The sequence below is a fragment of the Vicugna pacos genome, chromosome 3 (genome assembly GCF_048564905.1).
Source record: "Vicugna pacos chromosome 3, VicPac4, whole genome shotgun sequence".
NCBI lineage: Eukaryota > Metazoa > Chordata > Mammalia > Artiodactyla > Camelidae > Vicugna > Vicugna pacos.
The window spans coordinates 28,806,886-28,833,202 of record NC_132989.1 but is presented as its reverse complement, the minus strand read 5'-3'; the positions used below and the strand labels follow the sequence as shown (position 1 = coordinate 28,833,202).

The 26,317-nt window shown below is 50.7% G+C and overlaps 2 protein-coding genes across 4 annotated transcripts in view; one reads left to right on the top strand and one right to left on the bottom strand.

Annotated features, from left to right (window-relative positions):
* The window catches only part of RAD50 (RAD50 double strand break repair protein), a 209,603-nt gene that overhangs the window by 69,155 nt on the left and 114,131 nt on the right, over window positions 1-26,317 (top strand). The window lies entirely within an intron of this gene.
* IRF1 (interferon regulatory factor 1) lies at window positions 5,204-12,611 on the bottom strand. The gene is made up of 10 exons (XM_006212832.3): window positions 12,131-12,611; window positions 10,992-11,083; window positions 9,558-9,657; window positions 8,569-8,745; window positions 8,405-8,454; window positions 8,166-8,298; window positions 7,856-7,978; window positions 7,487-7,536; window positions 6,492-6,627; window positions 5,204-6,187 (listed from the first exon to the last, which is right to left on the bottom strand). Exons 2-10 carry the CDS (start codon window positions 11,076-11,078, stop codon window positions 6,075-6,077), a joined length of 969 nt encoding a protein of 322 aa, XP_006212894.1. The 5' UTR covers window positions 11,079-11,083; window positions 12,131-12,611; the 3' UTR covers window positions 5,204-6,074.

Genomic DNA, 26,317 nt, shown 5'->3' with positions numbered 1-26,317 from the left:
ACCCCACCCCACACACCTATATGGAGATGCCAGTTTCTCACAGTAGAAGTTTATCGCTCACTCTGGCAAGCCCAGAAGGAGCACTAAGAGGGGAGCCCTGAGTCCCCAGCAGAGGCAGCCACCCTTCACCTCCCAAAGTCAAGGATAGCAGCCCCCACCCAAGTTCACCATCACCCTTATGTGGGCGACTTGAAAAGACTTCTTGGACTTGTTCTCAGTTTTAAGGAAAGTAATTGCTATTCTGGCCAAATGACTCCCTCCCTCCCCGTCCACCCCAGATCCCCAAACACCAACTCCGTGTCCACACAACCACACAACTTCCTTGTTCCATGAAATCAGCTTTTTCAGACAAGCCTGGCACACAGTTCCCCCACCACCACCCCAGAACTCACGTGGCCTGGGCCACTTAATTTGCTCCTGAACTGTGTGATCCCAAGCATATCCCTTCGCCTGTCTGAGCAAAGGTGTGGCTGAATATGTTTAACTGCTGTGGAAGAACTCACTGCACCTGCCCTAATTCTAAGCCGATTCAGGATTGAAAGTGTGAGGGAGAAGTTGGTAGTACAACCAGACACCCCACATCCAGCTGGCTGTTAAGGAAAAGGGGAAGGCAGGAACAGAGAACCCAGACCAATCCAAGGCATATGGCTAGAAATGGAAGTGAGAAGTGCCCAGTGGGGTCTAGGGGACAGGAGAGGCCTTCCCTGAAGGAAGCCTGCCAGTGAGTCTGAGAGCCCATCTAATATAAGCAGCAACCAGCCAGTTTCCAGGGGTGCTGGGTTTTCTCAGGGACCAAGAAGCCAAAATTAGATTCAAAACAGGAAGAAAGTGGCTCCAGCCTTGTGGCTGTGAGTTAGGATGCACCCTTGAGTGGCCCTGGCTCATATCGTCACCCAGAGTCCAGACTCTGAGGACCCCAGGACCCAACAAAGGGTCTGGTTTAAAGCAGGAGAGTAAGAGAGCTCTGGTAGCCTTGCTCAGACAGAAACTTAGCTGAAAAGTCCTCTTTGATCCCTAGAGCTGAGATAAGGCCTAGCAGGCCAGAGTCCCCTGGAGCTGGGAGCCGGTTCATAAACAGACTTGCATGGCTAAGCTGCCCCCTGCACTGAGGCCAAGTTACAGGCCTGTCTGTGTCCCACCCCCGGGGGCCCCACCCCTTGAACTGCAGGTGGCCTCCAGGGCATTTGCGGTGTATCACTCCCTCTGAGGACCAAGCCAAACATCACTTCAGTGGGGCCCTGGGGCCTGAAGCAGCAGAGCCATGTTGCCTGAGGTGGGGGCAGGGAGCTGAAAGCAAGGGTGGAGTCCCACATAGTATCCAGAGAAGCTGCAGTTTTGCTGCCTTCCCTTGGTGTTCCCAAATGCTTTTTTGGCATGAGGTGCTTGCGGCCAGAGGTGAGCTCTTCCATATTTCCTCCCCAGGTCTCAGTTTCTTCTTCTTTTGGTAGCTTGACATTGTGGAACCAGTCTGGGTTCTGGGCATGGACAGATGTGGATTGGAGTCCAGGCCCCATACTGATTAGCTGAATCATCCTGGGCAAGCACTGTAAGCCAGTTGAGCTTTCATTTCCGGGTCCGTGAACAGGGACTGTGGTCGTGGTGCCAGTGCTGTGGTGCATACAGGGTGCTTGGCACAGCTGCCAGTGCGAATTGAGCACTCAAGGCTATATTGTCATTACCCGTGAGGTCCTTTCCAGTTCTACTCCTTTCTGAGCTCATGGAGCTGGATGAGGTGGTGCTGTGGGTGACTGTGTCTCTCCCCTTGTACTCAGTTCCCATATTCTTGCCTACTGACTGCCTCTAGTATCTCTCCAGTTGAAATTAAACAGCATAGACTCCCTAGTCCTGCCTCACATTAAGCCTGCGGAAGCGAGTGTTCTTCTACAACTCCTCATTCCCAGGAAAGCAGCAGAAACGGGTCTCTTGGTAGCTGCCTTGAGCTAGGAAAACCATGTTGCCAGCCAGCTATGCCCTTGTGCTGCCTTAGACTTGACCTCACAAGGGAGCCCTGGCTGACTAAGTCTCACTCTGCCCAGTACTTTGACTCCTGGAAAAGGGAGTGCACGAGCTCACTATTCTCCCTGCAAGCCTCTGCCCCCATGACTGCTGGCACAAGTGGGGAAAGGTTAGTGCAGAGTTCAGGTGAATTTCACACATCCTCGTGATGAAGGGTTAGTTGTGCCCACATTAAGAAAGGGCATTACGGCTAACAGACAGAAGCTTCCTGGGTGCTCCAACAGGGCTGCTGAGGAATCCCGTACCTCACTAGTGCAAGGATTTTGGATTTGTGCAAACAGTGTGAAAGATCAAATGGTCCCAGAGTATGACAGCCTGGGCATTACCTAGCCCTGCTAGCCAAGGGGCACCACTCCCAGAGGAAAGGACTCCACCTCCAACCAGGCCCAGAACTTTTTCCAGGACTTCAGTTCTGTCTTTGGCAGTCCCTACCCCGGACTTCCAGAGAGATCTGAGAAAGCATTTATCTTGCACACAGTGCACTGAGATGTTGAAAACTGATGTATCAAGAGGGTATGGTTTGCATCTGTCTTCTCTAAAGGTCTTCTTCCACCATGAGCCTTGGTATGGGCAGCTATCTAGCTTTCTTCCTATTGCCAATGAATGAGGTGAATGAATAACAGCCCAATTAAAGTGACATCTTTGAAGTAAGGCAAGGAAACTCCTTTGACTAACCAGAAATGCCCTTGAACATATATAGACTTGGCAGGAGTTCTAGCTGTTGCGACTGAGCCCCACTTTGCCAGTATACCCCACTGGAAAGTGGTCCTTCATGACAATGAGGTCATCACAACCCCAACAAAACAGATCTTTCGATGAGCTCCTACCTAGCTCCCTCAGCCAAGAGCTCCTACCGTTAGCACTTAAACTGAGTCTTGGGAATGAGCCACAAAAGCATTGGCAATTCCTTAGAATGACCTTAAATTATTATACCCAAATTTGACACAGATTATACTTACTGATATTGCTCCATTTCAGGCACTGTTTGGCTAATAAGTTAGTGTCAGCTGCCATCATCCTTAGGTGAGCAGTTGGACTTTACTATTTCTCCTGCTAGACATGGGCTGAGGTCCATGGTAGGGTGTGATGGGCCAGGTCACCATCCTGGAAAGTCTCGCTCTATCCCAGACTACTCTTCCAGGTCTGGTTCCTAGGACCTGGCTCCCTTGTGATGGGGACGGGTAGAGTTTTAGGATCACTTCCTGGACATTCCAAGGAGATGGTCCCTATTGTTTAGGATGCCTGGGGTAGGGAGAGCTGGAGGCCAGGATTCCATCTTGGCCCTGGTGACTGGGAGCTCATTGATGGAATTCCTCTCCCATTTTGATAACTTAGGAGTGATGAGTTTTGCATATTAGAACTTGAGAGATTTCCTTATCTGCCTGGGACTTCAACATATCCACTGCCTACTCTCTTTGGGATCCGGTTGAAGGACAAGAGGAGAGTAAAGAAGTCAGAAGCAGTCCCCGCTGTTTGTTCTGGGTTGCATCCCTCCCAGGTCCATTCTTCCTGGGTTCACACCATCACCAGCCATCACTAGCTGGAAAAGCCACCCATTAGAAGACCCCAGTTAGAAGCCATAGAAGGCTGGCCACCTCAATTCAATTCTCAGTAAGGGCTGGGCCCTGGAGGAGCTGGGAAAGGTCATCTTATCCCTCCCCTTCTGTGCCCAGGTGATGCTACTCTTGAAAAATCCAGGTGGACTTTCCAATGCACAGGGCTTGAGATTGGAATCTGTCCAGGTATCCACATGTAGGATGCCCACCCAGCAAGAGGCCACCTGCCATTCACACAGCATGTCCGAGATCAGGAAACAATACTTCCTGAGCGTGGCAGACCAACACCTGACTGAACTTTACCCATTTCCCAGTTTTTTCATTATTTTCCCACTCAGCCTTCCCTCTCCCACACTCCTTCCAGAGGGCTGGGCCCAAAGAGGTGGGGGTCACAGTCCACGTGGTTCCTGGGACTGAGAATATGGGAGAAATGTCCACAGGGCTTGGTTTCCCAGAGCAAGCGCCTCACTGCCATGGCCTCCTTTCCTGGATGGTGCTCATGGTGCCAGTTGGCCTCCCTTGGCCAGCCTGCCTACTGTAGGTGCTGCAGTTTAGCCCCAGGGCCACAGACTGTGGAGGGAGATGAGAAAAGCCCATTTCCAGACCTTTCCCTCTCAGATACTCCTATGACTTGGGCCTTATCGGAAACCCTTTGTTGCCATACATCAGTGACTCCCAACCTAGTTTTCAGAAATACTGTTCTGATGAAATATACCGCTTTACAGAGATTCTGTATGCAGTATACCAGCCAGAACCCTGAAAAGACGTGGAAGAAGGAAGCCTGCTTCATGTAAGGTCATCCAAGGTTTTCCTAACAGATTTGTGCGTGGACCTGCTTCACAGCACACTGTAGGCTGGTATTCAGCACCAGTTATTGTTGGCTGTCAAAACAGTTCACTACTCTTGAATGGGCAGGTTAATAGCCCAAAGCCCCTGTCCCCAGTGTCCTCCAGCCTCCCCAGCTCCTCCCGCTCAGATCTGCTCCCACTGCAGTATCTACCTGTACTGTCCAATATGGCAGTCACTGGCCACGTGTGGCTGTTTAAATTTTAACTAATACAATAATTTTCAAAATTCAGTTCTTCCATTGCACTGGCTACATTTCAAAGGCTCCGTTAGCACATGTGACTGTCATTGCCTACTGTAGTAGCGCAGAGAGAGAACATTCCGGTCACTGAGGTAATGCTTAGCACAGCAGGCCTCAGGGACCTTTTTTGTGCTGGTGTCTGTTCTGATTGCGTGTGACTATGCTGTACCAATTGTTAACTTTTTGGAGTAGCAGCTGAGTACACTTTCATTTGAGTTTAGCAAGACATCAGAGTCTATGGCACATTCCCAAGAACTCAAAACCTAACACTCCCCAGGTCCCAGGAGCCCAAATTCAACTCACAGCCCTGGCTATAAAGCCAAGGGCAAGTGACTATATTTACATGAGCATGTCCCTGTGCCATGACTGCCCATTCTCCTGCCATCTTCTCCATGAATACAATCGAAAGGATTTTGCAATAGGTGCACATCACTGCTCACCTTGAGGTCAATCTCAGGCAGGGTGCCAACAATGAGTCCATCAGAATGTGTCTACAGAAAGTAAAATCATCTATAATTTATCTCTAAATAAAAGGCCACACCCCTTATAAACAATTAGCTTTTTATAAAAAGATAAATGTACATATTTACACACATGTACATGTGTGGTCACACGTGACTTAGTGATCAGATGACGTTTCCAATTTTAAAAGTTACACCAAGGTGCTCACACTTGCCTCCCTGGGGCTGCTAAGGGGCTGCCGCGGCCTGCCTGAGGGGGCAGGTGGGTGCAGGGCAAGGCACTCTATAAATAAATGCAAAGGCCAAGAGCTTGGGGGAAACATTAGTGTACACCTCTGATCAGAAATGTGGCAAGGTCCACAAGAAAAAGTGCCATGTTTTTTCACAAGCCCCTCAATCCAAGCAGAGGGCAGAGCTCCTCTGAGGCAGAGGGGGCACCGTCCCGCAGGACCCCACTCCTCCTTCACATTTCACTGGCTTTGGAATAGTCCCCAGGGCTCAGCTAGGAAGGGAGGTGGTTCTTTGGAACAGGAATCACTTAGTGCAATTGTCTTAGTGCAGAGCCAGCCCTGGGGTTGGTGCTGTGCTTTTCTGAGGTCACTGATCTGTTCCCTCGGGCCAACCCAGTGATAGCAAGACCCTTTCCAGGAGCTGGGCTCAGAGGGAAGAGCTGGAGGCTGACTCCTGTCTTGAGACCTCTACCTGACACACCAGTCTCAGAACGCCATCTTCCCAGGAGGCAGGGCCAGCTTTACCCCACAAGAGGAGCCCAGACCCTGGCCTGCTAGGCCCCCAGAGGCCACTGTTCCAAAGAGGAAAGCCCCATCCCTGTTTGGCAATGGAGTCACACTTTGCCATATCAAGGAGCCACAGAAGTCCTGCTTCTCTGAACCACAGCCACCATGATGCCAGGTCCTGCTCGCCTAGAGGAGTTAAAGGGGGCCAGGGGCCCACCTATGGTGCACAAGGAATGGCCTGGATGGAGGGCAGCCTGACTGGGGGCAGCAGGCTGTCCAGCCAGCTGGTGTCCATGTTCTTCAGATCTGAAGATATCAGCCCAATATACCCTAGAAGACATGAAGAAGGTTGTGTGAGGATTGAGGGTGGGAGGCAGATCCATTCTCCCCCAACCCTCCAGCTCTATCCTTGAAGACCACAGACACAGCAGCCTCTGCTTTCCACCCCACGGGAGCCACATCTTTAGGCAAACATGAGGGCCTGGGAGCAGCAGCCAATTTGCAAGCTGTACCCAGATAAGTTTAAGAAGGATGCTTTACCTCTGCTGCTCTCTGATCTTGCTCCACAGCCTTCCCCGCCCCCCACATTGTTCTTCCTTTTCTGGGAAGCCATATGGATCCAGGGGCTTCTTACCCCCAGGGCTGTCAACTTCTGGCTCTTCCTTGCAGTTGAAGTCTCCATAGACAGAGGTGGGTTGGGCCCCAGGTTCATTGAGCAGGTACCCCTTCCCATCCACATTTGTCTGCTGCCATCCTGACTGCTCCAAGAGCTGGCGAAAGAGAAACAAGAAGCAATCAGCTCACTTCCAGTACAGACTCACCCTCTGGCCCTGCCCTCAATGAGCCAAAGCTTCCCAGCCAGGATAACATCCTTGGCCATTTTCACATTCTCAGATGGATGCACACATGGAGTGCAGTTAGGATGGGATCCTTGGAGGTGAGGGTCTGCCCTGGACCCACACTCCCACATCTACCCTCTGGCATAGAATTTCCAAGACTTCCTTCTTAACTGAGTAAGGACATACCAACAGGGAGTGTGGCTTAAAGCAATGGTTAACATATTAAGTCAAGAAAAGATGCCTAGAAAAGCTAGAGATAGGAATTAAGCCCATATCTTCATTTTCTGTGCTGATGGACAGAGCCTGGGTACAACCACTACAGAAGTTTTTACCTTCATTTTAAAAACTGAAGCAGAAAAAAACCTGGAGGATAATTTGCTTTAAAAAAAAAAAAAAAAAGCCATCATATTACAGATCCCAAAGGCTGATTATTGAAACCTGATGTGCATTTCCTGAACTAACAGGGCTGGGACATGTTGGGGTGGAGGACACAGGCCAGGAACCCGGTGGCTGACTCAGAGCTGTCTGAGGCCCTGAGGCCTGCTCTAGGGAGGCATGTCAGGAACCAGGCCTCCCTCCTGTCCTCACTTCCACAGTGACTGTCCCACCAGCCAAGAAGGTCAGTGGTCCCTAGCCACATGGATGTGGCACTAGTAGGACTATGCAAGCAGACAGGTCACAGCAGCAGCAGCTGCCTACCCTCCAACTGGGAAGTTCTCACTGGTTCTCTCCCCTCACTGAGCAGCAGCCACCTCAGAAAAGCACCCATGGAGGAAGGAAGGGGCTTTACCTTCATGATGTCCTCAGTTAATTTCCCTTCCTCGTCCTCATCTGTTGCGGCTGTGGATAAGGAACAGAAGTTGGCTGGTGGTCAGCCAGGCTCACTCTGCAGTGCCAACCTCACCACGTCCTCCTGCCCATTTACTTGTGCATATACACACTCTGGTCTCCTGCAGACATCTGCCTGCCATGGAGATTCCAGAACAGGACATGTTCCTGGTGACTCGCCTCTTGAACCCTGAAGCCACACCTCTTCCCTCTTCTCTCCAGCCCACCATAGTCAGCTCAGTGCCAGGTTGAGTTCTGAGCATTTTTCTCCTTCAGGAAACCCCTCCCAGGATCCAAACAGGCCAGCAGGCCAGGCCCCAGCAGCACTAACCTTCAGAGGTGGAGGGCATGGGTGACACCTGGAAGTTGTACAGGTCACTCGTGCTGTCTGGCACAATTTCCACTGGGATGCGCCAGTCAGGGAGAGTGCTACTAACGGCACACGGTGACAGTGCTTCAGGACAACAGAAAAGTAGGTCAGAACTGTGTGCTTTCTTAGTTTGCCGTCACACCCAGCATCCCCCCAACCCGAAGCCTTCTCTAACAGGCCACCATCCGCAAGCACAGTGCCTCCTAGACCCAAGAGGAAAAGCCATCCCACCAACCCATGTGGTCCCTCTGCCAGACTCAGCCCACCTCACCTGGAGTAAGGGCCCGTTCAATGTCCAAGTCCTGCCCCATGTAGCCCTGAGCTGTGTAGCTGCTGTGGTCATCAGGCAGGGTGGAGCTGCTGAGTCCATCAGAGAAAGTATCCGGGCTGGATTCCCCACATGACTATAGAAGGAGAAAGCAGTTTAGGCCCAGGCTTGCCGTGGCACTCCTTCCACTGCCCATCCTGATTTCCGGTGACCAAAGGCTAGCTATTGAGGACCACACTCACCTTCTTCTTGGCCTTGCTCTTAGCATCTCGGCTGGACTTGGACTTTCTCTCTGTGAGGCAGAAAGGCTGTCAGCTTTGGTATAGACAGGCATGCCAGCCCCAGCTGTCTTTCCTCCTTCCCTCCCTCCCTGAGGGCTTCCTCAGGACCTTGAGCCCTTTGATACCTTTCCTCTGGTTCTTGGTGAGGGGTGGGAGCATCCGGTACACCCGCACAGCTGAGCTGCCCTTGTTCCTGCTCTGGTCCTTCACCTCCTCAATATCTGGCAGGGAGTTCATGGCACAGCGGAAGTTGGCCTTCCATGTCTTGGGATCTGGCTCCTTTTCCCCTGCTTTGTATCGGCCTAGTGGGCAGCAAAGTGAAGAGTATCATCAGGGCTAAAGGTGGGGATCCTCAGCTGCTCTCCAGCTTGGGAGGAGAAAGACAAGAGGCTCTCAGACTGTCAGAGATAGATCCAAAATGGTCAAACCAGCAGGTATGCCTGGGTGACACTTGTGCAGGCCCTGGGTCCTAGGGCTTCTTAAATGCCCAGAGTTGGCTCAAACACATCCAGCAAGCTTCAGTGAGGGACCCAGTCAGAAGCACTGGAGAGCCCATATGCCCAAAAGTGCTGCCTTTGTCCCAGATCATGCCCAGTCTCCCTGCTTTGGCTGTCAGCAGCCTGAGGATAGGGACTGGGGCTGATCTGATATTTCCAAACATGAGAGTGGCCAAAGAATACTTACTGATAGGTGGGCTGGCTGGTCTGAGATGGACCAAGAATGCCATCCCTCAAGGATAAAAGGAGGCTGCCAACCAGATGGGCCTTGGGCCAAGAACCATTGGTCAACATCAAGAAAAAGGAAGCCCTGAGTCTCTTTCAGTGTCCTTGCTCACAGCTGCTTTTGCCAGGGAGAACTTTAATCCAGCCACAAACTCCATGAAGCCACACTTTCTAAGATTTTGGCCTCACAAATTAATTCGTGAACTTGTTGAAATGATGGACCTTCCCCACCCCGCCCACCCCAAACATAGGTCTGCCTCCTGCCCATCCCTGAATCCTGTACAACATCTCAAGGAGCTCTGAGACTTCAATGAAGAGCTTGTGTGTGTATTAGAAGCACCTCCCCTTATCTCCTTCCTGGCCCCTTCTAAGCTGGAATTCAGGACACACACCTGTGTGAATGGCCCAGCTCCGAAAGAGACAGGCGTCCTTGTTGATGTCCCAGCCATGCTTGGCAGCATGCTTCCATGGGATCTGGAAGATCATCTCCTCCTGCACAGCACACATGCACACATACACACAAGGCTGTGTCAGCTTAGAGACCATAGGTTTTTGGCCTGAGTCTGCCCAGCCCCCCCAGGTCTGGGAAAAGGCTGACTTCCCCTTTTCACCCTGACATCTGGCTTGGGTTGACCCATCCTGAGAATGGTTTGAACAGGCTACTCCATCACTCTAGATCTCTCAGAAGGGGCTCTGGGTTCTGATGAGCTGTGTCACCAACAGCTCAGCAACGACTTCCTTCTGCTAGTTACAGATGTGCTGGGACCCATACAGAGTACCCTGGGATGCTTCTCTCTGGCTTGTCAGCACCAACATAGAAGTGAGAACTCTGTCTATTAGATGGGACTGTTCAGGGCAATTGTGACAACTGGCTTCTACAAAGAGCATCGTGGCCATACACCTGAGGGAGCGCAGGGCCAGACTTGGATGATGACTACTTGTGACCCTGGCATTGTCACTGTACCTCTTTGTCCCTCACTGTTTTCTCTTTGGTGAAATGAAAAAAACACAGTAACAAATATAAAAGCTAAGGTCTCATTGTTATCATTACTAGTGGTTAAAAGTATGATTTTTGAGTCAGACTGCTCTGGTTCAAATCTTGGCCTTAACACTTTTTGTGTGATCTCCTTATCTACCTTTCAGTGTCTCTGTTTCCTTACCTGGAAATGGCAATATTAATAGGATCTACCTCACAGGGCTATTTTGAGGATTAAATGACACAATCAATGTAAATAACATATTTAGCATGCTGCCCTGCTTGTAGTAAGTACACAGTAAACATTAGCTATTATTGTGAATACTATTCTTAACTAAGTGTACTAATGTCACTATATATTAATCCTGTTATTACTAAGTCTGCAGGGTCTATGTTGCCCTTTGTGCATTGGCAAGAGGCCTCTGGGGCCTGGAAAACCCGTACAAGGTCAATTTTGGGGTCCCCTGCTGAGCCAGCCATGTTCCTGCCTGCAGTGCCCACTCCTCTGTCTCCTATCTGACTAGAGCCCTATAAGCTGTGTGTGCTTGTTGGGGTCTCCTTCATGAGAGGCTAAAACTCCAGCTCTGCAGATGCTGGGAGAATCTTGCTGTTGGAAAACTGTCAGTGCCCTCAGTTGGTTGCCTTGTCCCTTTCCTGAGAAGGCAGGCAGGCAGAAGTTGGCCAGTGGGGCCCTGGGCTGGGTCTTGCACGTTCCCTACATGCAGGACCCACTGGGAAACACATCTGTGTGCTCCCTATCACTTCCCTTTTTGAGCTGCATCTGAAGCTTTGGTCCCCCAAAGGACATAGGTTAAAAAAGTGGCAGAAAAACCCAAAGAATTACACTCACTTTATTAATCCAGATCAGCCCTGGGATTTGGTTGGAATTAATCTGCATCTCTAGCCAGGGTCTCATGCGCATCCGAGTGATGGGCATGTTTGCTGTGAAGAGAAGACAGAAAGCTCCTGTTTGGAGTCTGTTGAGCAGCCCCTGGGCACTACCCTGCCCCACCCCAGGTCACTCAGTTACCCTCCCCTACCCTTGGCTAGGTACCAAGTACTACAATCATGAGGAAGGGGGCTTTCTCTGGAATAAAACTGCCCCCCAAATCTCTTCAGTATCTTGAGCAAAACACTCTTCCCTCACCACCTCCTAGGCAATCTTGGGAGGAGACAGGCATGCAAATGACAGTTTCAGAGTTTATGTGCAGGAAGAGACAAAAACCACAGATATCTTAATACCAGAACTTTTCTCCCCAAATTCAAATCCTTTGGGAAGGGAGGGGCTTCTTTTGCTTGATGCCAAGAAATTTCCCTACTTGAGTTGTTGCTTCTACCTGTGCACCTTCCTTAATAGACAGTCACCCTGCATCTTGGACAGCGCACACTACCTCCTGACCAGTCGATCTATTCTAAGCCTCCCCGACAGCCACTGTATAGAGGCCAGGACGCTAACCCTTCCCGCCTGGCTCCCCTCCTCGGGCGAAGTGGCCCAAGGAACACCTGTGGCGCCTCTTTCCGCGGCCCCGGGAGATACTCCAGACACCCAGGACAGTAAGCCCCAGCCCCCTGCCACCTGCATAGACAGCCTGAAAACTGGGGCCTGGGAGCAAGCTGGGTCCGCGGAAAGTTGGCGCCGGGATCACGGGGTGCCCACGAGCGGACGTACACTCGACTTCCCCGCAGGGCTTGTGATGCGCGCAACCAACATACAGGGCCACCCAGAGGCCGCCGGCGGCTTCGCGCACACATTACTGCGACAGTGGCCCGGCGCCGGCAACCTCGGCCGGGTGGGCGGTCCACGCCACGGCCCGCCCTCCCAGCACCAATGCTCGCCGCTCCTCCAGCGCCCTCCCGAGACAGCCCAGGGGCCCAGGCAACACTGCGCCCGCCACTCTCTTAAGCTGAGGTTTTCGGCCCCCATTTCCTGGTGCCCCGCGCGCCTTTGTTCGACGCCACCAGTGCCCCCCGCGGCGAAGGCGGGCTCACCTCGGCAGCAAGCCCTATTCGGCGGCGGCGCCCGAGGGTCCTGGAGCGGCGAGGACTGCTATGCGAGGGTAGGGAGCGCGACTCCGGGTGGGAGCGAGGAGAAGGCAGAGGACCGGGTCGCAGAGCTGCTGGGCACGGCTGGCTTTGGCCTGGCACAGCTCCTGCTGGCCTCTGCTCGGCCTGGCTCGGGCGCACGTCCTGCCTCGACGAAGGAGTGGCGCGCTCTGCCTGGGCAGCGGCGCGGCGAGAAATCTAAACACTTAGCGGGATTCCCCCAGCCCAGGCACGGCCCCGCCTCCTAAAGAGCCGCGGGGGCGCCCATTGGTCGGCGCCGCCTCATCATTTCGGGGAAATCAGGCTGTTGTAGAGCTAGCCGCTAAGGGGAAGTACAGGGCGGCTGCCCCTCCCCACCTCCTCCGGCCTGGCGCCGCCGCCCCGGGGCGACCGCGGGCCCGCCCCACCGGCTCCCACTCCACCCCCACACCAGCTCGCCCTGAGAAAGGCTGTCCTGGAAAGCCTAACGCACCCGGCCGCATGACTCCCCTCACTCTGCACTCCCCCAGCCTGCTAGTTCCTGTGGCCGTCTCCTCGCCCTCCTTCCCAGGGGATGGGGGTATCTGTACCCCCAGCGCGAGCGAGGGGGTCACCCGGACATCCTCTTCAGAGTGGACGCCAGGATTGAATCCCCGAAAACCAACCTGGTTCCTCACACCCGTTGATGAGGTGGCAAGAAGGCAGGGTTTCGGTCCTCAAACAGTCCCTTTTTTGAGGGCCCACCCACCTCCAGGTCACTTACCTGCCCTGAGGAAGTAAAGGAATGCCTACCCTGCTTGGGGCTGCCAAGACAGGAAATCCCAGTTTGGCTGCTGCTGCCAAGGTACTCGGGACCTCAGTTTCCTCAACTGAAAAATAACAATAACCTTAACTTGCTGTTTTATAGTGACAGATGGTACCCATAAAGCGCAATGCCCGACTTGGGCAGGCGATGATGCTATATTTGCAAGGTCCTTGCCCACAGTCTAATAGTGACTGGGGGACAGACCTCTTCCACTTCTCCATCTACATCCTTGGGACTGCCCCACGGCTGGTCTTAGGGAAAAGGTTTCAGAGAAGCCAAGATTGCTAAATTAGGGTAGGGATGGGGTAGCCTTGGTTCCTTCTAGTACTCCTGCCTTAGGCCACCTCCACAGCCTCACCTGGGCCTTGCATAGAAGCCCCTCAGTGGCAGCATTGGTGTAGTATCTCAGTCCTCAGGGCTTGGCCCAGAGAGGTCTGGACAACGTGTGGCAATTGGTTAGGGCTGACCAAAGCCATGGGTCTAGCCACAGGATTGGGGAATCCAGGTCCTAGGTCCCTTGGGAATGGCAGCTGTTTAACTCTTGTGCTTACAACTAGACCTTTCCCTACTTGTACTCTTGGAGGCTGGGCAGAATGTTCATTCTTCTATCCAGAACTCTGGCCCAGAAGGTTTCTTCCTTTACCTCCCCAAAGCTGCTGACTCAGAAGTAAATCGCTCTTCCAAGTGGGGCTCGTTGTCTCACTCCTGTCACAGCAGCTCTCCCTCCATAGCAGCACCCAGTTGCAATGTAGCAAGCTATAAATAGACACATTGATGCAGCATTCCCACCTGTCAGTCACACTACTGCCTCCCTCCCACAGAGGAAATGGATGGGTTGATCCAATTCTGGTGTACCAGAATCTGATGCTATGACTAAGGCGAAGCTTGGTTTCCAGGAAACGAACAGGATTGGGTCAGAGCTGTCTCCCAGATACTGATGGATGCAGGAGCTGGGAGAGGCAGAGAGGCAGGAGAAACTGTGAGGAATGAGCCTAGCTGGGTGTTAAGCAAAGTGGAAGGTGCTGAGGCCCTGGAAGGGAGAGAAAGGTTAGGGCGCTTTTTAAGTGACAGATGCTTAATGTGGGACAGGGAGTGGGAACACACTACAGACCAAGACCTTTTGAGCAAGAAGAACAGAAAACAAGTGGCTCCTGAGTTGTGAAGTCTGTTTTCTGTGCAGCAAGTGGATACTTGCCCTATCCCTAAGAACCTGACTTAGCCACTGGAAAATTAAGAATGAGGTAAGGGAGATGAAGTGTGCATCTCATGTGGTCTGAGAAATTGACCCTGTGAAGGCAACAGAAGACTGTAAAAAGTACTCTAAAACAAGAACTTTATTTAAATTTCCAGATAATCATCTTTGTGTATCTATATCAAGGGGGGTAAGAATGTGTGTCATGAAGTGTACTTCTGCAGTATCATTTGTAATGGGTCCCTATTATTCTATCACAAGGATAAATAAAAATTTACCTAATTAATCCCCTATTGTAGGACATTTAGGTTATTTCCGTTTTTTCAGCACTGCGTAGCTAAAATCTTTGCACACATCAAATACTTTTTTGCTAAGAAATTCCCCAGTGCTAGGATTTACCAATGAAATTGTCATTACATCTTTGAAGTGTTCTTTGCCTTTTTTTTCCTTCTTTTTTTTCTAACTTTTAATTTTAGGGATTCTTATGTAATCTTGAGGCCTATAAGAATCTGCTTATCCTGATTAGAGGTGCTATGCTCCAAATCAGTGAAAGAAAGCTAACCCCTGTTTAAGTGTCTCAAATTTTTATTGTGACTGCTCTTGATGAATCCCGTGCTAAGATGTATCACACATTCCCTATGAAGCTGGGCAAAACACATATTGTCTTCCCTAGGTTTCTCTTAATAATTTAGGGCTTGCCTTTTCTTCTCTCTGACTGAAAATACTCACTTTCTATAACTCTAGCCATCTCCTCTGGGCAGGTGACCTCCAAATCCAGGCTCTGGCTGCCTTCTGGATGCTCCCTTACAACCCTATCCACTCAGGCAAGCAGAACTCTTGGCCTACCCTTTCCACACCGCCCCCCAGCAGCTTTCTCTCTTCCTAATTCCAGCTCCCTTTCTGGTAAAATCTTTCCCATCCTCCTTTTTTTTGCCTCACCTGTTCCTCTGGGTCTTCCTTCCCTGTATTAAGTCCTGCATTTACATCCCCAAATCAGACTATTGTTGCCACAGCCTCCCCTTAGGACTTCCTCCCTGTCAGGCCTGCCCCTCCAGGCACCTCTGTACTAGGATTATTTCCCCTAACTCTGATGATCTCCCTAACATTCAGGTTCACACAGGAGCTTTCTGAGTTCCCCCAGACTCCTTAGTCCCACTTTCAAATCGCTGCTAACCTCTACTCCCAAATGTCCCATTCCAGCCTTTTTTCCCACAGCTCACCTATCCTTGGCAGTAACTAGAGAGCAGTGGAAAGAGAACATAGAATTTGAGGCTGAAAGCCTGGGTTCTTGTGTTTTTGCCACTTGCTGTGTGACCTTAGTTAGGCAAGTTACTGTCCCTCTCTTGGCCTCAGTTTTCTCACCTGTAAAATTGAGGTACTTTCTGCCCATCTGTCCTAATTGTTATGATGATGAAATCAGATAGACTATCAAACGCCTTTTTAAACTGTAAAACATTAGTCACAGGACGTGTATTTTCAGTAATGCATGAATTTTTCACTGCATTTACATTCTCTGAACACACTTTGTATTTTTCCCCTGTCTTTGCTCCTTCCATTTGCTCCTCATCCCTGACTTCCTGAGATACTTAGCAACACTCACCTCCCCCCAACTCTCTCAATCTCAGTTCTCCCCCTCCCTCCATCCTCTCCCCAACCCTCCACACATGCACTGCAATTTCAGTCTCTGTTTTAAGGCCCAGAGCAAATGCCTGGTCTTCTATGAAGCACCTCCAAAGCAGCCAGCCAGAAATCCTTCCCCTCCTCAGAACCCTTTGGTCCTTAACTTTCATGTGGCCTTTTCTTTACTTATCACCTTCTGGATAGTGACCTTCTAGGGAACAAAGTCTATATTTTTCTGCAAGAGATCTGACTGGGTCCCTCACACCTGCAGCTGGAGTTAGCTGGAGGTTAGCTCCAGAGCAGGATCTCACTCACAGGATACCTCCCATCTATACCGTCACTCAGTGAGGGTAAATTTATTGTGCAGTTTCTCTGTATTAGGCCCTTGGGTTTTCTGGGCTGGCATAAGGGGCTAACTGGCTGGCAGGACCTCCTCTGAGATGATTTCTGCAATCAGGCTGCTGGGGGCAAGATCACCCCTATGGGAACCTCTTTCTTGTTGGACCAAATTTTGTTCCCAGCCCCCTCCCTCAAGCTCTCAGAACACAGTGTTCACCCTCTGGTTCCAGTTAGTCCTGAAGTAAAGGGACCCAGCAAGGCTTTAACCAGTTGAAGGCTTTAACTCTCAAAAAGAGAGTAGGGCAGCCCTGGGCCCTTGTGGGGCCTGACACCTAGAGAAGAAGCTACAGTCCCCAAAGCAGATGAACTCCTAGCAGGCATTCCAGCCTTCCAAGTCCAGAGGGAGGGGTCTCTTAGATGCTCAAAGTCCCTTCCAGCCATCATCAATTTTCACAGCAACCTGGGAGGCAGGCAATCCTAAACTGTGAGGTGCAGGCACAAGACAGGAATAAAATCATCTGAAAGCAACCAAAATCTTGAAGATATAATCCAGACGTCATCACTGCCTGAAAGGAGCCTGTTTGGAGATGAAGGCCGTTTCTGAATTCATTCAGCAAATATGAATGGCACTCCAGCTCTGGGTCAACTCCAGGTTTGGCCCTGGGGATGTGCTGGGGCACGAGACTAGCCCCTCCCCTCTCATAGCTCTGGCAAAACGGTGTATGACACAGCAGAATAAACGCTGTACTGTTAAAAAAAAAAAAAAAGTCCGAAACGCAGAGTGGGAGGCTGCAGCTGGCTGGGAAAGCACTAGGGGTCCTGCGATGTAAGAGTGGGCTGAGGATTGCTCCAGCGCTCAGGGCTGTTCCGGAACCCCGGAGGGGGAGCGGGGTGTCAGTGTGGGCTGCCGCTGATGCCCTGTGCAGTTTCATTTCTTATAAACACTGCGTTGGAAGGAAAGAGGCCTCAGCTCCCCATCCGCCCCTAGGGGCCTCGAGGCGGGGGTGAGGGGGAGGCTTTGGGGCTAGGCTCGCGGCCGCGACCCGGGAGTGGGTTTGGATGGGAGCAGCACCTTCCTCCCCGGCAACGATGGGTCTTGCACCACGGCCAGCGCCCCTGGTCGGCTATTTTGCCTTTTAGGGGGGCAGTAGCACCCCTTCCTCGCCCTGGGGACTCGAGTCTTGGTCTGGAGACCCTCACCCCGCGGTTACCCCCACTCGTGCAGCTAGGGCCTAAGATGGGCGTATACATGTTTGCAGGGGAGGGGGCACAAGCCCTTCCGGCCAACTTCCACATTCCTGCTCAGCCCAGAGTAGGGGTGAGTTGGGGTGAGCGGCCGGCTCTGGGCTGGCCGGCTTCCTGGAAAGGGAGGGAGGGCGGGAGAAGGCAAAGCCTCCCGTCCTAGTCCCCCGGTGGCTGCCTGGGGCCGCCCCTCCCCCTCCCCAGCTGGCTGCCCCGCGGGTGCCAGGCGGCTCACCTGCCCTCAGCCGGCCGGGGCACTTCCTCCTCCTCCTCCGCCCAGCCTCCCCCTGCGGGCCACAGGTTTGCAGCCAGCTGACTGTGTGACCTGGGGCAAGTTGCTCTGCGTCTCTGTAACCCTCAACCTTTGCAAGATGAAGCTAGCACACTCAGGGTACAGAGTTCTTTGTAAATACCCCAGCCCTTCCTTCTCCCCCCTGCACCCCCTCCCTGGTTTGGCGGGCACACAGTAGGCGCACAGAAATGGCGCCCACCTCTACGTTGCTGAAGGGGAAGGCCGCGTTGCGTACCCTCGCTGGGCACTCCGCCATCCGCTGCAGCCAGAGCGATCGGGTTAGACTCGCAGCTTTCCCATGGGAGGTGCGGGTGGTGCTGAGCCGCTGGGGACGATGCCCGCTGGGGGTGGGCGCGGAGTGGAGCTCGGGCATTCATGGGCTCCCCACCTCCGCCTCGGCCCTGCTAGTGGGGGAGGGGCCGCACCAGCTGCCCAGTTCCGATCCGGTCTTTCGAGCGGGCCCAGCCCCCAGCCTCCGCGCGGGGTTCCGCGGGACAGCGCCGGAGGGGCGGGGCCTGGGTTTCGGTTTCTTGCAAATGCAGCGACAACAGGGAAATCGAGGAGTTTCCGGGAACCACGCCGGGAGCGCAGAGGTTCGCCAGCGGCAGCCCGGGGTGGGATGGGATCCGTAGTGGAGGGCGGGTGGGGGACGGGCAAGCATCCAGTGTCGCGGGCCCTTGGCCGTCTGGAAGTTCCAGCGGGAGCCGGGGAAAACCGGCCTCGGAAAAGCCCCACCTGAATGCACCTGCCCCCAGCCCCTTCCCAGGTGGCGTTCTCTCATAAGAGGGCGTGGTGGATCTGGATGAGAGGGCTTTATATGCATGAAAAGAGGCAGGTGGAGTCTGTGGAATGCGGAGGCCCCCTTCAAACGGCTGAGGTCCCCAGTTGTGCCATTCACTGTCATATTCCGTTTTATTGCCTTCATAGCTGTTGTCATTGCTGAAATTATCCTTTCTGTGAATTTTATTTGTGGAGCCCCTTGATGGTGTGGCCCTGCTTGCCTAGTCCGGCTTGCTGGGTCCTGAGGGCCTGGAATGGAGGGTCTCAGTGAGTGCTTATTGAATGAGTGAAGAAATGGAGTGAGTTAATGGCATCTAGGAGGGCCCAGCTCTCTTTGCCCCTTAGCCCAGTCAGCTCTTGCTGAAGCCCGCAGCTGAAGGAGGCACCATTCTGTAGGAGAGGCGTTAGCAGCCTCTTTGGGAGGGAGTCCCCTATGGCTCCCTGAGAACTGCCCTCCCAGATGGGGTGTTTGGGCAGTGAGCAGACTGTCGTCATCACAAAGGAATGCTGGCTGTGAGGGTCGGCCACTTCCTTCCCTCCCCAGGGCTTGCAGCTCAGGCCAGGGAGAATTGTGGGTTGGGCCTGGATCTGGGCTCTGGAGACTGGGAGTTTGGGATGTTGAGGCAGGGTCCAGGACCCTCCTTTACCTCTTCACACCAAAGCAGTGCCTGCAGTAAAGGTGGGCAGTGTCGCCTGTGAGCCCATGTTTCCTTAATTCTTGCTTTTGAGCTCCCTATCTTTGATAGGAGTCTCCTTACTTGCATCCTTGAGACTATGGCTCTTGGAATGACAAATCAAACAAGTAGAGCTCCCTCAGTCCTCAGGAGCAGAGAGTGGGGCAACTAGCAGTGGTGGCCACTCTGGAGATAACCAGCTAGCCAGATCCTCAAGCATTCCTTGTCTAGGCCAGTACTGATTTCCTCTGGCCTAGGCCCAGGATCAGAGTGGCTGACCTGGGAGAGGGCCAGGGAAACTCCAAATACTGCAAGAGTAGAGCTTGTGCTATGAGCACAGCCCCTGGTGACCATGGTGACTCAGCCTGGGAATCCCTACTCCAGGGGCTGCCCTGGAAATAAGGCTTAAGACAGTGAAGCTGTGCCCCTAAGGCGTCCAACGACCATGGCAGCAGTTTAGTGAGACCCCAGACCAAATAGGCTATTGTTCCCTCATTCTGTGGCCCAATCTAACCCACTGATGCTGGCCTTCTACCTAGTCCAAATAGTATCTTTGAGGCAGAGAACCCAATCCTTACCCTAGCCCATAGATTAGACTTGGTGGAGGACCTGGTCTTCAGAGTTTCTTTGTTGGGCTCCATTTGAGGTCATATTTTGGAACCAGTAGGTGTAGCTTAAGCTAAAAAATGTCAACAGGAATGTGTCTTTGTAGCCTGGACTCAGCAACTGCTGAGTTATAAGTACATTCATGGAAGGAAAGCAGAGTAAGAGGCAGGAGAAGGGGGTGGCCCAGTGGGTACTCTGTTCTTTTCACTTCTGTAGCCCAAGGACCCATCCCTGGCTGAGCACAGCAGGTGCCCTATGAACTAGTGTGGCATGGATGGGGTTGGATGGATGGATGGATGATGGATTCAGATTGTCTCATCAGCATGCACATTTTCCCTGAGATGGTTTTGGTAGCCAGACATTTTCCACAGAGACTCGTGGATGCCCCCAAAGGGAGGGGAGGAGTAAGGGACATGGCTTCCTTGAACCTCACTGTGGTCTTTTCTGTCTGGTTCTGTCCCTCAGAGGGATCTTTGCTCTCTTTCCCATCACCCTGTTCACATGTATGGCCCCTCCCAGTCCTGCAGAGAGACTGGGAGTCTAGTGACAAGGGTCAGACAGCCACAGAATAAAGGGAGGAGGCTGTTAACATCAGATAAGTTGCTCTCTTCCTCTCCTGGAAGGTAGCTCCACAAAGGGGATCAATTTAGATAGGAACTCAGCCAGGTGAGAGGTTCCAGTCCTTTTTCTGCATGCTTTCTCAGGAGAGCATCTGTTGACTGACTGACCGACTGGCTGGCAGGAGGGATAAAGGGTCAGCAGAGATCCACCTACCCGGATGGTCCAGGAGAAAGCATGACTGTCTGCCCTCCAGCTTGGCAAGTGACAGACCACAATGAGCATGTCGCCTTGTCAGATGACCAATGTGAAATACCGCTCTGGGAATGTTTCAGAGGCCTGGGTCCACATAGGGAGGCAAAATGGACCAGGGAAAAGGAGCTATGAACCAGGAGGCTTCTGGTGACATCCCCAGGAAACAAGCTATTTTCCCTTCCTCGAGAACCCTTGAGGGTGTTGGAGAGGGCTTCCCATAGCCTTAGGGGCTGGAGTACACATGTATTACTTTGCTCTTAGTGACGTGGTAACTCCAGAAGGCTGAAGACTTAGGAGCATCTAATGGTCATGGAATGTTGCTCAGCCCTGCACCTGTGCCAGCCACGTGGGAGGGACTTAGAAGTGAGCAGCTATGATCCCCACAGTAACATGGATGTGAGCTCACCGAGGACAGAGGATGTGGATGTTACACTCAAAGCCACTTCCCTGGTACCCAGTACATTCCTCACAAACGGTAGGCACTTAGTAAGTGCACTTGATTGCAGAATGACAGATGTGTGTCCTACAGTGACAGAGCATGTGGTGAAGGAGCAGAGATGCTGGGGTGTAGGGACAGGAGCAATTTATCTCAGCCAGTGTTCACAGAAGGTCACTCTGAGGAGGTGGCATTCAGCAGGCCTTAAAGGGTGATGAGTCAGTAGTGGATGAAGGCATTCAGGATACAAGAACAGCCCAAGCAAAAGCCTGGAGGCTCAAAAGTGCAGAAGAGATCCTACTTGCTTTGAGGCTCCGTAAGTCAGCTGAGGCTGGACCATCCAACAGGGGTCACACTGAAGAAGCTCAAATGCTTCTCAGAAGTATGACCTCAGCCTGGTACCCAGGACTCTGCAGGGTAGGACTCATTGTTCCTCTCCTTCTGGAGAACCAAGGTCTGTCATCAGATATTTGTTGAAGTAAACTCTAGGCCAGTCCCTGGGAGGGTAACTGGCAATCTGACCTGTGCTTTAGAAAACTTTCTGTGGAGGAAGCACTCATGCAACTCTGCTCTTGCATGACCATGAGAATGAGTGTCTCCTTAAATTTTGCACCCTAAGCCCCTACTTGCCTCACCCTAATCTGGGACCCTGCTGTACACTAGAGGCAGGGTGATGGATAGGAGGCAGCTCAGGTGCTCCAGGTGGATTAGGGCTATGGCTGTAGGGAATGGAGAGAACTGGACCTAGACGAGAGTAGGATCAGTGACTGGCCAGATTGTGGGATGAGTTGGAGCAAGACCCTTCTCACGCCTTCCCTAGGTTCCCTATTCTGGGAGAAATATAGGGAGACCCTGACTCTGCCAAAGGGGCCTTGGCTTTGGATTAGGTTGTGAGTCTGGGGAGCCAAAGGCATTGAACTGAAGAGTAGGGCAGGAGGTAAAAAGTTCACGGTTTGCACCAGGAATGCCCAGGTTGCTGATGACCAAAGCCAGTACCTGAAACAACATACCAGCACTGCTCGGCCCTGCCCTTTGGACACTGGGTGTGTGGGTGTGATAGGCAGTGAAGGCTGGATAAGGGAGCCCCACCGCTGGATGGGCCGTGTCTATCAATCCATCATCCCTCTACTGTCCAGCAAGACCAGAGTCTACCCCCAGGTCCAGGCTGTGTTCCCAGAGGATTAGCAGTTCTGCTCCCAAGCTCCAGCCCCCGCTGGAAACTCTGATGCTGTGGCAGCAGCTCCCCCTGCTGGACACCAGAGAGACTTCCCTATTTCCCTCTTCTTGGTATCTAGGGGAAAGGGAAGGTACAGGGATAATGCTGGCTCAAAGGGCAGAGTCAGGAATTGAGGATGAACTTTGGCTAAGGTAGATAGGCAGGTGCCACCTGGTAAACAAAGCACCTGCTTCCTGGTCAGTAGCCTTTAGCAGGCTCCAGAGAGTAGGGATAAGCAAAGGGAGAGATGGCATTTTCTAAGGTGACTGCTGAGGGGGGCCAGAGAACGAGGACCCTGTACTCTCCCCCAGCATCATAGCCCAAGAAGGCCTGCATCCTAGACTAAGCCCACATCTCCTGAGATGGGCTCATGTGACCCCTCAGATTCTCCCAGAGCAATCCCCCTGGGCCCAGATGATTTGTCCTAGAACTGAGGGCCAAGGGGTAGGCCTGTGAAGGGACAGTGCCCTAGGCACTCTAAAAAGAGGAAGAGTCATCCCCAGACACAATTTCTGCCCTAACTGTCCAATCCATGCTGAGAACGGAGACAAGGATATGTCAGCAGAACAAGGATCAGAAAGTCCATGACTGGCTGTCTGGCTCCTCAGATTCAAAACTTACCTGGACCCACTCCCCTCCTGAGCCCCATACCAGTGCCTCAGACATAGGGACCAATTTAGAGTGTGACAGAGGAGTGAGAGGATCTGCTGTGTACCTCCTCAGTCCCCTTATCTCCAAGCCAGAAAATCCACAAATAGGGCCACACCCTGGGCAGCCACTTCTCAGAAGTTTCTGCCACTAAAAAGAGGTAGCTTTCTCTGATGAGCTGTGTCCACCCATGGCCCTGGCATCTGGAGTTCTCACCTTAGATAAGAAGCTTCTGGGTGTTTTTTTACATCATGAGTCTTGGTTACAGTGAAGGCTGAGGCCTCACCTGTTCCCTCAGAGCCTTGACCCCAGGGAAACTTACCTCCCAGGCCAAGATAGTGTGAGTGGCTGCTGTTCTCTTTGGGACATGCCCTAGAGATGGCCTAGTGCTCAGGAGAGTAGCTCCTCACCATGGCCCAGTCTGGCCTTATCAGCCATCTTGATTCAGCAGGGCAATGTAAGCTCCTCACAGAGACTGCTTGGACCATTAACCTACCAGGCTCTCAGGGAGAGATGAGGCCTACAGGAGAGGTCCTCAATAGAGGAAACTGATGCTGTGTGCCAAAACTTCCCACATACTCTAGGTGCCCTCTCAGCCAGCAGGCCTGGTGCCACACCAGAGAAGGTGGCGGCCATGGGAGCAGTGAGCTGTCACCAGCATATGGGAAGGTTGATCCACTGTGCTGAGGATTGTGGATGGGAAAATCAACCTGCAGATCCCAGGGAGTACAGAAGCAGAGTGAACAGTGGAAGAGGTAAAAAGGGTCTAATTTCCTTTGACAAGCAGACCTTATAAAGGCCTCTCAGCTGCACCTGCAAACTGCCCCATTGCCTTGTGTGCATTCTATGTGGACCTAATGGCCCAAGCAACTAAGGTAGGGCTGTCCCTTGTGTGGCACACCAGTGCCAGGGACATGACAGCTCTGTCACAAAGCTCCTAAAACACTTCTAGAGGAATTGACCTTCTGTCTTAGGCCTCTTTGCAGATTTTCTCATCATTTTCCTACATGTGTGTCTTTAATCTCCCTCTTCTAGTCCAGGGATGCTTTCTGGTCATTGGTGCAATGGGGATGGATTACTTGACAAATTCAGACAGCAAACATTTACTCTATGGCCAGATGCCAGGCACAGAGGTAGGTGCTGTGGGCACAGACATTCCGCAAGAATTTCTTGAGCCTGCACTATGTGCCAGGCATGGCTCTAGACACTAGGAATACAGAAATGAGTAATCTCCTGCTCTTATTAAACTCACATTCTAGTAGAAGCAGGCAACAAATAACTAAGAAAGTGTCATACTGTGATAACTATTCTGAAGAGAAGTAAAACAGCATGATGTCATAGACAGTATGGAGGTAGCCACTTTAGATTTGGTGTTCAAAGAATGTCTGTCTAAAATGGTGACATTTTAATTTTCTAAGTGACAGAAAGACCCCATTCCCCTCTCCCCAGCTTGATGAGAGCCTTGAAGACAGTGGCCTGCATTCCCAGTGTAGGTTCTTAGTAACAGAGGGAGCAGAATGGGACCTATTCTCAAGGAATTGTTGTTGTTTGTTTTGATCTATCTTCTCAAGTACACGTGGAACATTCTCAAGGATAGATCATATGATAGGTCACAAAACAAGTCTTAGCAAACTTAAGATGTTTTTGACCACATGGTATGAAAGTAGAAATCAACAACATGAGTAAAGCTGGAAACTACAAATTGTGGAAACTAAACAGCATGCTCCTGAGCAACCAATAATTCAAAGAGGAAATCAAAAAGGAAATTAAAGAATATCTCAAAACAAATGAAAATAGAAACACATCATACCAAAACCTATGGGATACTGCAAAAGTAGTTCTAAAAGGGAAGTTTATAGTGATAAATACATATATTAAGAAATTAGAAAGATCACAAACAAAAATCTAGCTTTATACCTCAAGAAACTAGAAAAAGAAGAGAAAATTAAACCCAAAGTTAGCAGAAGGAAGGAAATAATAAAGATCAGAGTGGAAGTAAATGAAATACAGAAGAACAATAGAAAAGAGCAATGAAACTAAGAGCTTCTTTCTCAACAAGATAAACAAAATTGACAAGTATTTAGTGAGACTAAGAAAAAAGAGAAGACTCAAGTAAATAAGATCAAAAATGAAAGAGGAGATGGGGAGGGTATAGCTCAAGTGGTAGAGCACATGCTTAGCATGCATAAGGTCTGGGGTTCAATATCTAGTACCTCATCTGAAAGTAAATAAATAAATGAACCTAACTACCTCCTCCCACCAGAAAAAAAAACTTTAAAAAAATTAAAGAGGAGAAATAATAACTGACACTACAGAAAGACATAGGCTCCTAAAAGACTATTATAAAAAAATATACAGCAACAAATTAGATAACTTAGGAGAAATGGATAATTTTGTAGAATCATATAACCTACTAAGACTGAACCAGGAAGAAATAGCAAATCTGAACAGACCAATAATGAACAAAGAAATAGCAAATCTGAACAGATCAATAATGAATAAGAAGGTTGAACCAGTAATGAAAAACCTCCCAACACAGAAAGCTCTAGGACAAGATGGCTTTACAGAAGAATTCTACCAAACATTTAAAGAAGAATTAATGTCAATCCTTCTCAAACTTTTCCAAAATATTGAAGAGAAGGGAACATTCCTAAACTCATCCTACAAGGCCAGCATTACCTATACCAAAGTCAAATAAAGATTCTATGAGAAAAGAGAACTATAGCCCAATACCCTTGGTCAATATATATGCAAAAATTCTTAACAAAATATTAGTAAGCTAAACTCAAGAACTCATTGAAAAGGTTATACACTATGACCAAGTGAGATTTATCCCTGCAAAGGTGGTCCAAAAAATGCAAATCAATAAATGTGATATACCACATTAAAAGAATGAAAGATAAAATCATATGATCATCTCATGTGATGAAAAAACATTTGACAAAATGCAACATCCCTTCATTATAAAAACCCTCAACAGATTGGATATAGAAGGAACACACCTCAATGTAATAAAGGCTATATACAGCAAACCCACAGCTAACAATACACTCAATGGAGAAAAATTGAGAGCTTTTCCTTTAAGATAAAGAACAAGATAAGGGCACTCACTCTCATCACACTTATGCATCATAGTACTGAAAGTTCTACCTAGAGCAGTCAGGCGAAACGAAGAAATAAAAGTCATCCAAATTGAAAAGGACGAGGTAAAAACTTTTTTATTTGCTGATTATATGCACTAATATGTTGAAAACCCCAAAGACTCAAGTAAAAAACTGTTGGATCTAATCAATGAATTAAGTAAAGCTGCAGGATATAAAATCAATACACAGAAATCTGTTGCTTTTCTATACACTAACAATGAAACACCTGAAAAAGAAATAAAGAAAACTGTCTCATTCATAACAGCATCAAAAACAATAAAATACATAGGAATAAATTTAACCACAGAAGTGAAAGAGATATATAATGAAAGCTATAAGACTTTGCTG